The sequence below is a fragment of the Myotis daubentonii genome, chromosome 16 (assembly GCF_963259705.1).
Source record: "Myotis daubentonii chromosome 16, mMyoDau2.1, whole genome shotgun sequence".
Taxonomy (NCBI): domain Eukaryota; kingdom Metazoa; phylum Chordata; class Mammalia; order Chiroptera; family Vespertilionidae; genus Myotis; species Myotis daubentonii.
Genome location: NC_081855.1, coordinates 49,793,600 through 49,806,725, shown reverse-complemented (window position 1 = coordinate 49,806,725; position 13,126 = coordinate 49,793,600). Strand labels below are relative to the sequence as shown.

The following is a 13,126-nucleotide window of genomic DNA, read 5'->3' as shown; positions in this document are numbered from 1 at the left end:
GTGACAAACAGCAAGAGTAATCAGCTCAGAATTAGCCAGGAACTCACATAAAGGTTAATTAGAATAGAAACTATTTACAAGCATCTACATGTCAAAGGATAATGGACACATTAACATAAACAAGAACCAGGAAAGAAGCCTTCTGGTTAGACAACACCCATTGGGGAGGGTATATAAGAACCCCAGAGCAAGGAGACCTTCGTGTCTCAGAAACCTCATTTGTCTTGAAACCAAACCAATAAAAATCACAGAGTCCCACCGCCATGGCTTGCTGTGCTCCCTGCTGCTGCAGCGTCCCCACCGGCCCCGCCACCACCATCTGCTCCTCGGACAAATGCTGCCGCTGCGGAGTCTGCCTGCCCAGCACCTGCCCACACACCACTTGGTTACTGGGGCCCACCTGCTGTGACAACTGCCCCCCACCCTGCCACATTCCTCAGCCCTGTGTGCCCACCTGCTTCCTGCTCAACTCCTGCCAGCCCACCCCGTGTCTGGAGACCATCAACCTCACCACCTGCACTCAGCCCTGCTGTGAGCCCTGCCTCCCAAGCTGCTGCTGATGGGGGCCGCTTCCCTCAGCGCCTGGCGTGAAAGAGTCTACCCAGAAGCTTTATTGTTCACCCGTCTCAGCATCTGCAACTAATTGACTTTGCTTTCGAAGTTGGAACAAGGATGACACGATTACTGACACACCACCACCACCACCCTGCAAAAAAAGAAGAAAAAAAGAAGAAGAAACCAAGAGGCTTTCAATGCCATGTAGGGATATCAGTAATCAAGGACAATTGGAGCAGGTAGATGCCTAGGAATTTACCAAAGTTGTTCAATTCCTTCATAGCACAGCATATCTTTCTTTGGGTGTTTGGGAATTCTGTTTTCAGTCTTGGATGGCATCTTCCTAGAAATTGAGCAGCTTCTTCATGATCATTCTAATAAATTTTACATCTCTGGCATAGCACAAATGTTTACAATTGCTTTGTTTTCTGTTAACTCATCAAATGTATTTATTAACTAAAAAAGTTGGCATTTTAACCAGTTAACTGCCACGATACTTTGAATGTGATTAAAAAAGGTCTGCTGCTTGCGTCTATAGACGCTTATGGCGTACAAATGGTTAAGAAAAACTGAGAACGTCTACAAGACTGAAAATGGTGACAATACAAATATTTCGTGCTTGTAAAAAAACTAAATGTTCTTGCATAAGAGATGGTTTATTATACTGGCATACATGAAAGTAGAATTTCTCTAACTTGTCCATTCAAAAAATGGTTTAAGATAGGTTGGGAAATACTGAACATAATCTGAAGATCAAATATGATCCTATATACTAAAAGGCTTATATGCAAATCAACCAAACAGCAGAACAACTGGTCTCTATGATGTGCAATGAACACCACGAGGCAGATGCTCAACATAGGAGCTGCCCCCTAGTGGTCAGTGCACTCCCACAGGGGGAGCACCACTCAGCCAGAAGCCAGGCTCACAGCTGGTGAGTGCAGTGGCAGTGGCGGGAGCCTCTCATGTCTCTGCATTAGCGCTAAGGATGTCTGACTGACAGCTTAGGCCTGCTTCCTTATAGGGGAAGCCGGCAGTTGGACATTTCCCGAGGGCTCCTGGACTGCAAGAGGGTGCAGGCCAGGCCAAGGGCTCCCCCCACACACACCGAGTGCATGATTTTCGTGCACCAGGCCTCTAGGATAACATATTAACTCATCAAGGTGACCTGATCTATTTATGCAAAAAATTAATAATATAATATCATTATAGAATTTCTAATTTTTGAATATTTACCGAATGTTCTGCATTTTATTGTCCTTGCTTAAAATGAGCTGACAGTCTGGCAGGTTAGGTATATACATACAGAATACCCACTCATTCCTTCAGACAATTAACCATTATTTATTGAATGCCAGGCATTGAATTAAAATAAGAAAATACAAGTGATTTACCACTTTAGTAAAGTGCTGTGCTACTATAAAATTGAGAACAATTAAAAAATTAAGATTGCTGCCATGGTGATGAGGAAGAGACACAGTCAAAGACAAATTGACTGGAGTTAGGGGTCAAAAGGGTATGGAAGAAAAGAGGGCATCAAAGGAAAACTAGGCAGTGAGGTTATGTCACCAACTGAACAAAGAGCTGGAGAGAAGGGAGCACAGAAAGAGGAGAAATTTTAAAAAATAATTGGTGTTCTGCTGTAGACATGTCCGGTTTGAGGCACAAGTGGCACATCTAAATAGAGTTTAGGCAGCTGGAATTTTCACAATGGTGCAAGGAAAGGAAGAGGTATGAGAAAGGATGCAGAAGTCTGTGCAAAAGTTTTTAATCAAGTAGTTGCAGGGGGCTGGGTTGCATGGACACAGGGTGAAATTCCATAAAGCTAGCAAAGAGTGCCTGCTGGGGGATAAAGAGTTCAATGAAGATACAGAAGTCATTCAACACTAACTGAATGTGCCAGCCCATTCAGAGTACCTTAGGCATTCATTCAATGTTCCAGAAAGATACACCAAAGGAGTAAGGATCACAACCTTGAGTAAGGAACACACAAAAGTATACCTGCCCTAGAAAAATCTAAAAAAGCCAAACCTGAGAGGATCAAGAGGAACTTCTAGTGACTTAACTTCCTATCAGAATAAGGCTCAAAACTTTGCAATATAATCAAGACTTCCAAAAATATATCATCCAGAATGTACAGCATGTAATTAAAAATTGGCAGCCATGTGAAGAAGCCGGAAAATGTCTTCAACGATTCAGAGAAAAAGCAGCCAATAAAAACAGGTCCCTAGATACACAGATGTCAGAGTTAGCAGACAAGAATTTTTAAACATGCCTGGCTGGCGTGGCTTGGGGGTTGAGCTTTTACCTATGTACCAGGAGGAAACAACCAAAGTGTCCCTCAATAGACGACTGGGTAAAGAAAATGTGGTACAAACATACAGAAAAGATGAAATACTGCCATTTGTGACAACATGGATGGAACTTGAGAATATCATACTAAGTGAAATAAGTCAGCCACAAACATCAAGAACCATATGATTCCACTCAAATGTGTGATATAAAAATTGAAAGCAACAAATAAACAAACAAAAAAACAAACAACCAAAAACAACCAAGAAAACCAGACAACAATATGATGGTTTGGGAGAAGTAGTAAAAGGTAAAGGTAGTCAAATATATGGTGAAGGAAGAAGATTTTTTGACTAGTGGGCACACAATGAAATATACAGATGATGTATCATAGAATTGTACACTTGAAATCCATATAACTTTATTAACCAATGTCACCCAATAATTTTTTAAATGAATGAATGACACTTCCATATCTCCGAAGAAAAGCCTCCCATAGCTTGATTGACCCTACTCTGAAGTGTAATCACTGAGGATTTCCAAGAGTTTATATTTCACTCTTATTAGGAATTCAGGGGGGGGAAATAGTATCCTTGATCTACAACAGAGGCATAGGAAATGTGGAGAAGGCATGTTTCAGGACATTAAAAATCACAGCCCAGGTCTTGATAACCAACAAAAGGTCTGCTGTTTCATTTATATTTTGGCCTGGAGGGCATAAATTATGCCCATCAGTCATGTAAAGTGATTTTTCAATTTGCACACAGACAGATGTCATTTACACACAGGGAGACACACAATTTAAACCAGTACATGACTCCCTCTTCTACCATGTGAGCACAAAGGTTTTGCAAATATTGATAGTCACACAGAACATTTTTATGGTGGTGGCACAAACAATATAAATGGTATTTTAATGTGTTGCCATTTTAATTATAAAAGGAGACATGAACAATTTTCAATGCACAGCATCAAAATCTGTGGAAATACGATTTTCCTTATTTGTGATCACCTGTATTGACCAAATATTCTCTTTCTTTCCTTATTCTGCCAAAAGGACGATGCTTCCTATAAAGATTTTCTAAAAACAAGTATTTTATCCGACTGGCACATGGAAATGGTGTCCTTATTTAGTAACCTGAAGTTATGCCTCTTTTATGAGGCATAAAACTCCTTCTGAGCAAATAAACAACACTAATGAATGTTCACATGAAAACCGGTACCAGCAGCGATAAAGAAAACATCCCGTGCATCCTGTAAATACCCATTTGGGGGCTATATAAAAGTCCCAGGAGGGAAGGAGTCTTTTGGAGTCGGGCAACTTGAGTTTTGCTGTTGATCTTTGTTCCTCGCTTCTTAGGATGACTTCCGACAGCTCCCCCACATCCTGCTCTTCTGAGCCCCATGCCGGGGTTTCAGATGGTGCAACTGCTTCAACCTGTTCCACGGAAACCACTGGTCTCCCCAACACCTGTGCTACATCCAGATGCCAGACTCCTGGCTTCCTGTCCACGTCTCGCTTGCCAACCACTTGCTTCGTGCCATGCTACCTCGCTGGGAGTTGTAACCTTCCCTGCGTGCTGGGGAACTGTGCTTGGTGCGAGGACGGGGTGTTCAACAGCAACGAGAAGGAGACCATGCGGTTCCTGAATGACAGACTCGCCAACTACCTGGAGAGGGTGCGTGGCCTGGAGGAGATGAATGCCGAGCTGGAATGCAGGATCCGAGAACAGTGTGGAGGGGACATCCCATTGGTGTGCCCCGATTATCAGTGTTACTTCGACACCATTGAAGATCTCCAACGAAAGGTCTGGTGTCTTCTTGTCCTAATGCTCCACTTTGCCAATCTGTGATCAGCTCTCCCTTTACACTAGAAGAGGCTCTAGAAGGAAACCGGGGGAAAGGGACTTCCAGGTGGCGCTGTGATGCAGAGGAAAGGGCACTGGACTGAAAGTCGGGACACAACTTACCCCAGGGCTGCCACTAATTACTGAGTGACCACAATAAGCTCACGTACCTCTAGACTTTATCATCTACAGAATGAGGGAAAATTGTGCTATATGTAAAATTACTTCTGTAGGTAACACTGTATACCCGTATTATTTTTAACATAGATATTGAAATGTCATATTTTAAATCATATTATTTCACCTAGTAATAATTTTCTTACTGATGATTTTTTATTATCATAGATGGGATATAGTCATAATAGAAACGACTTATGGAGAAAAGTATAACTGAGTTCAGCTGCCAAGGAATATTGCAGATGTCTTGGGTCATTACAAAACTAAGCCTTTTGTCTGTTTCGTTTGCAAATTGGCACTCCTTTTTTCTTCACGCAGTGACATGGTCAATGAGAAAAGCAGGCTAAAAGCTATGTTATACTTTCTTACAAAGGCTTTTAAAAGGTAAACCATGGCAGAGCTGTTAAATGTGTAGATATTTATGTTTGTTTCAAAGAACCACTTATTACTTAACTTACCTTCCAGATTTTGTGCACGAAGGCAGAGAATTCTAGACTCACTATACAGCTTGACAACTGCAAACTGGCGGCCAATGACTTTAGGTCAAAGTAAGTTTAATTTAAATTTGAATATAATTTACGGTTTCTCTCTCTCTCTCTCTCTCTCTCACTCACACACACACACACACAAACACATCACATATGTTTATATAATATTTTTTAAGTTAAGAATGTTCACAAAGCTCCAATTTATCATTATTTGGGATGTAAAAGAAATTACAGCTCCTGGCTTCCTTGAGTCCACCTGTCATTCGTCAGTATGCCCTAGCACTCGGCACAGTGTCTAGGAAAATAGGCATTGGCTGGTTGTTTCCTGTGAAAGGTACGAGTCGGAGCTGTCTCTTCGCCAGCTGGTAGAGACAGACATTGGCGGCCTACGAGGGATCCTGGACGAGCTGACCCTGTGCAAAGCCGATCTGGAGGCCCAGGTGGAGTCCCTGAAGGAGGATCTCCTTTGCCTTAAGAAACACCATGAAGAGGTGAGGCAAGTGGCAAAGTCACTGAAAGAATGTGTGACAAACTAAACTGACCAAGTCCACGTGTGTCTATAAGCTGAACTTGGGTAAATGTTGCTAAAGCTGGAACAAATTTACTCAAGGCACGGTTACTGTTTGGCCTGATCATTCCTGTGTGTCTCTGAATGTAGCTGTAAAATGACCCCTGGCCAGAGCTAGATGAAGAAACCAAACTCTTCACCTGCCATTGCTTTTGTGGAGAAGGTAACTCCACAAATGGCTGTTCTTAGAGGCTTTATACCTCGCCTAACTCTAATCCATAAGGTATGAAAACCAGGCTGATAAACTCAGCGTGTGAAGGCCATTTCAAAAAGGGGATAAATACTCATGCAATATTTGAACCAATATTTTAAAAAATGTTCTGCATCTATCAACTTTTTAAAAATCATAAAATATAAAGTATATGATTGTCCTATATTGATGAAGCTAACAAGTGAAAAGCTAAATGGTGTAACAAAGTGCATTTTCCCCTTGAACATCTGTCGATGATAATAGCAGCTAGCATTTATTAAGATCTTCCTATATACCGAGGACTTTTACAAGTGTTTTATATACATATTAACTCATATATCTCACAATAACTCTCTGGAACAGGTAAAATTTTATACCCATTTTGCAGATGAAGAAACTGCGTGATGGCGAGATTCAACATAGGCAATCTGAATCTAAATCCCACACTCTCACTCACTCCTCTCCAAAACGAAAACGTGATGCCATGGATCCGAAGTGATTTTTCCCCCACCACGCTGTGACATTGCTTACTTCATTTCCACTTTCAGGAGATCAACTTGCTCCGTGGACAGCTTGGTGACCGACTCACTGTGGAGCTAGACAGTGCCCCCAACATCGACCTCAACGGGGTCTTGAATGAGATGCGCTGTCAGTATGAAACAGTGCTCGCCAACAACCGCAGAGACGTGGAAGAATGGTTCGCTGTTCAGGTCAGCACCTGGGGCGATAAAATGACAGGCTTCCAGACTTCTGCCTACTTGCGTTCTCTAATCCTGTCTGTGTTGCAGACGGAGGAGCTGAACCAGCAGCAGCTGTCCAGTGCAGAGCAGCTGCAGGGCTGCCAGATAGAGATCCTGGAACTGAAACGAACAGCCAACGCTCTGGAAATTGAGCTCCAAGCACAGCAAAGCCTGGTGTGTAAGGGAAAGGCTGCTAGCTCTGTTCTGTCACGGACGAATCAAGCCCTAAGATACTACTCCCTCTCCCATAACCCAGAGGAGAGACCCACACAGTTCATGTGGCAGAAAGTCTGAATCTCCAGTGTGCAAGGATTCTATTTCCTTGCCTTTCCCAAGTAGCAGCTAGAAGCAGAAGTGAAAGGTCAACAGCTTGTACTGTCCCAGTAGGATGCCCCGACCTTCTCTCTTGGGCTTGAGCGTGATCCTGCAGCACCCTCCAGAGACAGGGAGAGAGGGGAAAGGGCGGGAACAGAACGAGACAAAGGCACTCAAACGTTCCAGTGGGTTTTAACTCTCTTTTGATGAGGGCCAATTTTCCAAGCTCACAATCATAATCTAAAACAAAGAATGGAATTCATACTCTGCATTCAACCACTATCCTAAATTTTCCCAGGATCCACACCTCAACCAGACCCTTCACTACACCCTGCTCCACCCAAGCAACAAGAATAGCATGCATTCAAGATTACATTAACCAGTTCCAGTCGACACCACTGTGTGTGTCACGTTAGGTCCCATAGAGGATATCTTGGTGAAGCCTCACAATAACTTTATGGTGGTAAATCCCTTTCCTAATCCCATTATACAGATGAGGAAAACTGAGACTCAGATAAGTAACAAGGGGTCATGCAATTTTCTAGGAAACGAGAGTGGAAGTTGAATCCTAGCTGTTCAATCCCAGAGCCTCTTCCCTTCACCACACTCTTCCTCCCCTCCCTGCCACAAGCCCATACTCAATGTTTCCTCCCAATTGCTGTTGATCCTCCTGAAGCTACACAAATATATTGCAGGTTGTGATGGTCCTAGTGGTGGCAGCAATAACTAACACAACACCCTTAAAATTCTTTCAGGTACTGCCCTGGGTGCTTCACACATATTAACCCATTTAGTCCTCACAACCATCCTGTGATGGTACTTTGCACTGCCTACTTTTTATAGAATAAAACTGAGGCTCAGAGAAGCTAAGTAATTTCCCCCCAGCCACATAGCTAGAAAAGGGAGATCAGGGGCTAGAAAACAGGCAGTCTGGCCCCGGAGAATACGCAGCCCTTGTTACATCTTTCTCTCTGCAGACAGAATCTCTGGAATGCACGGTGGCAGAAACGGAGGCCCAGTACAGCACCCAGCTGGCCCAGATGCAGGGCCTGATCGACAACGTGGAGGAGCAGCTGGCCGAGATCCGCTGCGACCTGGAGCGGCAGAACCAGGAGTACCAGGTGCTGCTGGACACAAAGGCCCGGCTGGAGGGTGAGATCGCCACGTACCAGGGTCTCCTGGAGAGCGAGGACAGCAGGCAAGTTCCACACAATCATTCTCAAAATCACCCCAAGTCACAGAGAGCCTTACGTAGGATAATCCCGTTTCCCCAAATCTGACCGAGGTCAGACCTCCCTCACGTGTTAAAGGATCTTCTTACAAGAGAGATGAAAAGCAGCTGACGCTAGTCACATGACTATAGAAATGTTCAAAAATATCCTCAAGTTACAAAGCAGAATAAATACCATTATATAACTCTTCGTGCTGGGGGGTGGGAGGGGATCTGTCTCCCTTTGCTCCTGTCTCCCATTAAAGGGAAATCAGGAACATGCATACGATGGCATTTGCAAAGTGGAGAAAATATTTGTTCAACTGCCGCTGCTGCGGTGAAATGAAGTGGCAATACTGGCTCCAGGAATGACAGGCTTAGGTCAAACGTTATTCTGCAAAGAGTGTCCTTCAGAACATAATCTGCAGGGCAAATTCTGGCATGATTTTTTTCTGAGTTGCCATTTTATCCAGATTTCCCTTGTGAAGCTTAGTTCCAAATGGATTTTCCACAGGCTTCCCTCTAACCCATGTTCCACGACAAGCGCGTCACGCAACACTGGAGAGCCGTGCTCGGCGTATGTACTTTGCACAGTCGAAAACTGCTGTGCGTGACCACGGGGCACCCAGCCCAGCAGATGGAGGGACTGAAGCCAGCAGAGTCCTCAAAAGGAAATGGGGCCCTGACCGGTTTGGCTCGGTGGATGGAGCGTCGGCCTGCGGACTGAAGGGTCCCGGGTTCGATTCCGGTCAAGGGCATGTACCTTGGTTGCAGGCACATCCCCAGTGGGGGGTGTGCAGGAGGCAGCTGATCGATGTTTCTCTCTCATCGATGTTTCTAACTCTCTGTCCCTCTCCCTTCCTCTCCGTAAAAAAATAAATAAATAAATAAATAAATATTTTTTTAAAGAAAATGGGGCTTCAAGCAGGGGCATCCAAACTTGAAACTCAAGTCAAGAAGGCTTTCATATCCTAAAATTGTCCTCTAAGTATCCTCGGTACATTTCTGCTTTATTGGTTCCTCTCCTGCCTGCTTATTGGTGATATCCTAGGAGTTTGTAAAGCTTTCTTGCTAATGTCCAAATAAAATGCATTTCATTCTTTCAGCATGGGAACTATAGCTTTGTGGCTTATTACTGTTGGTATAATAACCATTTGATGCCAAGGTAATTGTCTAAACCAGCCGTGGGCAAACTACAGCCCGCGGGCCGGATCCAGCCCGTTTGAAATGAATGAAACTAAAAAAAAAAAAAAAAGACCGTACCCTTTTATGTAATGATGTTTACTTTGAATTTATATTAGTTCACACAAACACTCCATCCATGCTTTTGTTCCGGCCCTCCGGTGCAGTTTAAGAACCCATTGTGGCCCTCGAGTCAAAAAGTTTGCCCACCCCTGGTCTAAACCCATGCCAATAGTTTGATATTCCATAAACCCAAGCTGAAAATATTTTTAACTCCTCAAATGCAAACAGATTAACTAATCCATGCAAAATGTCAATATCTGCCGGGAGCCGGTCCATCCTTGCTGTTTCAAAGGACCTGGCATATATGGCATACTGTTCTTAATATGTTTGCTCACCTTCTTGGCACTATGTGTTTTAACCAAGGTCACCTCTCTGAGAAAGGTTGTTTCCCCAGGTAGGGATTTTCCCCTGAAGTTAGGGAGGGAATAAAACCCCTTAACTAAGTGCCAGGCAGGCGGTTAATTAATCACTTTAACTATGAACAATCATGCTTAAGCTACATAATCTTTACTCCCTGGATTGGAGATAAGAAACGCCCTAATCTTTGGAATAGAGATTGATAGGATTGGAATCAACTGGTATAAATACAGATGTAACAAGACAACAGCTCTACAGAACCTAGATAGAACCTAGACACAGAACCTAGAGACAGAACCTAGAGACTGAACATGGCAAAAGATCCTGGACAGAAACTGGAGACAGAACCTAGCGAGAGGACATGGCAAAAGATCTTGGACAGAAACTGGCCACAGAACCTAGACACAGAACCTAGACACAGAACCTACACAGAACCTAGAGACAGAAGAACTTCGCTGGAGAGAACATGGCAAAAGATCCTGGACAGAAACTGGCAACAGAACCTAGACACAGAACCTAGCGAGAGAACCTGGCTGAAGAACCTAGAGACAGAACCTGGCTACAGAACCAGGCAAGAGAACCCAACCATGCTGATCAACTGAACGCTGCCTCCGAGTCTTTCCCTCTTCGCCGACTCTGTCCACACCTTTGGGGACCCCTGGACCTGCTGGGGTTGGACCCCAGCAAATATCATGGAAGATAGCTATATGTAACTCCTGAAGAGGAAATTTAGAAATAAAATATAATATATTTTATTTTTAATGATAAAAGTATTAGAGTCCTTTTTTTCAATTTGACACATGAAGGGAGAGGGGGGATCAGTCATAATTCCATAACTTTAACATTCATTGTAAGTATTTTGGGAACTTCCAAGTTTTTTTTTTTCTTATGTAGGTTTTTCCATACAATAGTATCATCGTTATATATGCATCTACTTGTGTAACATTTTTTTTCTTTCAGTAAGTCATCTAAGCATTTCCAATCCTAATAAATATGTAAGATCATTTGTGGGCTATTATTTTAGTGACTTCATAAAATACCATAAGGTACATTGGTCTGCTATTGGACATTAAGTATATGAATAATTATTCTTACACATATAAAAAGCAAAGGAAAGATGAAGTAGAGGGACATTTCCCCTTTCCTCTCCCTAAGTATGACTAAAAACTCTGGAAATTATATAGACAAATATAAGCAGACTCTGAAAGGTGGAAGAAGAGACCAAACCATCTAGGGCTCTTGATATCCAAGGAACAACATGGTGCTGAATTTCCTGGGCTTTTTTTTTTGGGGGGGGGGGAGGGCTTTCTTTTTGTCTCCTATATCCGGTATTGGGAACTGGAGAAATCAAGAACCGAGAAACACCAGTAGCTGCAGACAAAAAAAGAAAAAAAAATGCTCCAAGAAAAGGCAAGTAAAGGGAGGAAGGGAAGTAAGGTCTCTATACTTCACTTGAAGTGACAAAATGTCAGCACCAGTAGACTGATAAACTATGTGTATGCAATGTAATACTTTTTAAGAAACTACTTGAAAAGCTATCAAAAAAAAACACTTTAAAATGCTATAAATAAATAAAGGCAGAATTCTAAACATATTCAAGTAACCCACAGGAAGGCAGGAAGAAGAAAACAGAAATTTAAAAACAGAGGGAACAATCAAAAATCAAAATGCTGATGTAAGCCCCACCATATCAGTAATTACAGCAACCAGAAATCATCTAAACATACCAAGTAAAGGACAGAAATTGGCAGAGAGAATAAAAAACTAAATACTTTCCAAAAAAAGTTCACTTCAAATATAGGTAGGTTAGAAGTAATGGGGTTGGGGGGAAAATACATAATTGTTCGTAGCAGCTTTATTTGTAATAGCCTAAACTGAAAACAACCGAAATGTCCTCAAGATCTGCAGGCCACTATGGAGAGTGGAAAAAGGCAGTACTGCATTGATTCTATTTACATGACATTCTTGAAATGATAACATTATAGAGATGGAGGACAAGTAGGCAGAGCATGAGGAGATCTTTGTGGTGATTAAATAGTTGTATATATTGATTGCAGTGGTGATTACATGAATCTACACATGTGAAAAAAAAATATAGAACTAAACACACATATTGTATCAATTTCCTGGTTTTACAATTGTACTATAGTTGAGAGAGATATAATCATTATCTTTGCAACTTCATGTGACTCTATAATTATTTCAAATTTTAAAAGTTTAAAAAGAATATTTTTCCATTGATTTTTTTAGAGAGTGAAGGGAAGGGAGGGAGAGAAAGACAGAGAGAAACATCGATGTGAGAGTGATACATCAATTGGTTGCCTCCCAAACTTGCTCCAACCAGGGCTGGGTATTGAAACTGCAACCTAGGTACATGCCTTTGACTGGGAATCAAACCCACAACCCTTTGGTTTGCAGGGCAAGGCTCTAATCACTTAGCAACACCAACTAGGTTTCTCAATGTAGTTTAAATTTACATTTCCTGCCTGGCCAATGTAGGTTGAGCATGGTCCCATACACCAGGAGGTCGCGGTTTGATTCCCAGTCAGGGCACAGGCCTGGTTTGCACTTCCATCCCCAATAGGGGGCGTGCAGGAGGCTGCCAATCAATACTCTCTCTTATTGATGTTTCTATCACTGAAATCAATTTAATAAAATATTTAAATTTACATTTCTTTTTTTAAAATATATTTTATTGATTTTTTACAGAGAGGAAGGGAGAGAGATAGTTAGAAACATCGATGAGAGAGAAACATTGATCAGCTGCCTCCTGCACATCTCCTACTGGAGATGTGCCGCAACCCAGGTACATGCCCTTGACCGGAATCGAACCTGGGACCTTTCAGTCTGCAGGCTGATGCTCTATCCACTGAGCCAAACTGGTTTCGGCTAAATTTACATTTCTTCTTATTATGAGTAACAACGAGCATTATTTCCAAGGCACTTTTTAAATTTATTTTTTATTTAAAAATTTTAATGTTGACATTATTGTAGGTATCCCTCTTCCCTCCCCCTTTGCCCATCTTTTATACTTTCTTTCTGGTCACCGTTTGTGGTGTAATTGCAAATATTCTTTTCCAGTTTGGTATCTATCTTCTAATTTTGTAGCTTGTATTTTTTACCCATGCATAAGTTATTTGAT

General features: G+C 42.3%; 2 protein-coding genes and 1 long non-coding RNA gene across 3 annotated transcripts in view; 2 read left to right on the top strand and 1 right to left on the bottom strand.

Moving 5' to 3' along the window:
• Positions 1–207: 207 nt before the first annotated feature.
• LOC132217868 (keratin-associated protein 3-3) lies at positions 208–962 on the top strand. Its single transcript, XM_059668292.1, has one exon. The coding sequence runs from the start codon at positions 264–266 to the stop codon at positions 558–560; it is 297 nt and encodes a 98-aa protein (XP_059524275.1). The 5' UTR covers positions 208–263; the 3' UTR covers positions 561–962.
• Positions 963–4,056: 3,094 nt separating this feature from the next.
• Positions 4,057–8,996, top strand: KRT40 (keratin 40). Its single transcript, XM_059670968.1, has 7 exons — positions 4,057–4,655; positions 5,337–5,419; positions 5,694–5,850; positions 6,666–6,827; positions 6,906–7,031; positions 8,150–8,370; positions 8,897–8,996. The coding sequence occupies exons 1-7, from the start codon at positions 4,209–4,211 to the stop codon at positions 8,994–8,996; spliced, it is 1,296 nt and encodes a 431-aa protein (XP_059526951.1). The 5' UTR covers positions 4,057–4,208.
• The window catches only part of LOC132218989 (uncharacterized), a 56,346-nt gene continuing 47,766 nt past the window's right edge, over positions 4,547–13,126 (bottom strand). Inside the window, exon 4 of the long non-coding RNA XR_009449340.1 lies at positions 4,547–6,835. This is a non-coding gene — a long non-coding RNA (uncharacterized LOC132218989). The remainder of the gene's footprint in view (positions 6,836–13,126) is intronic.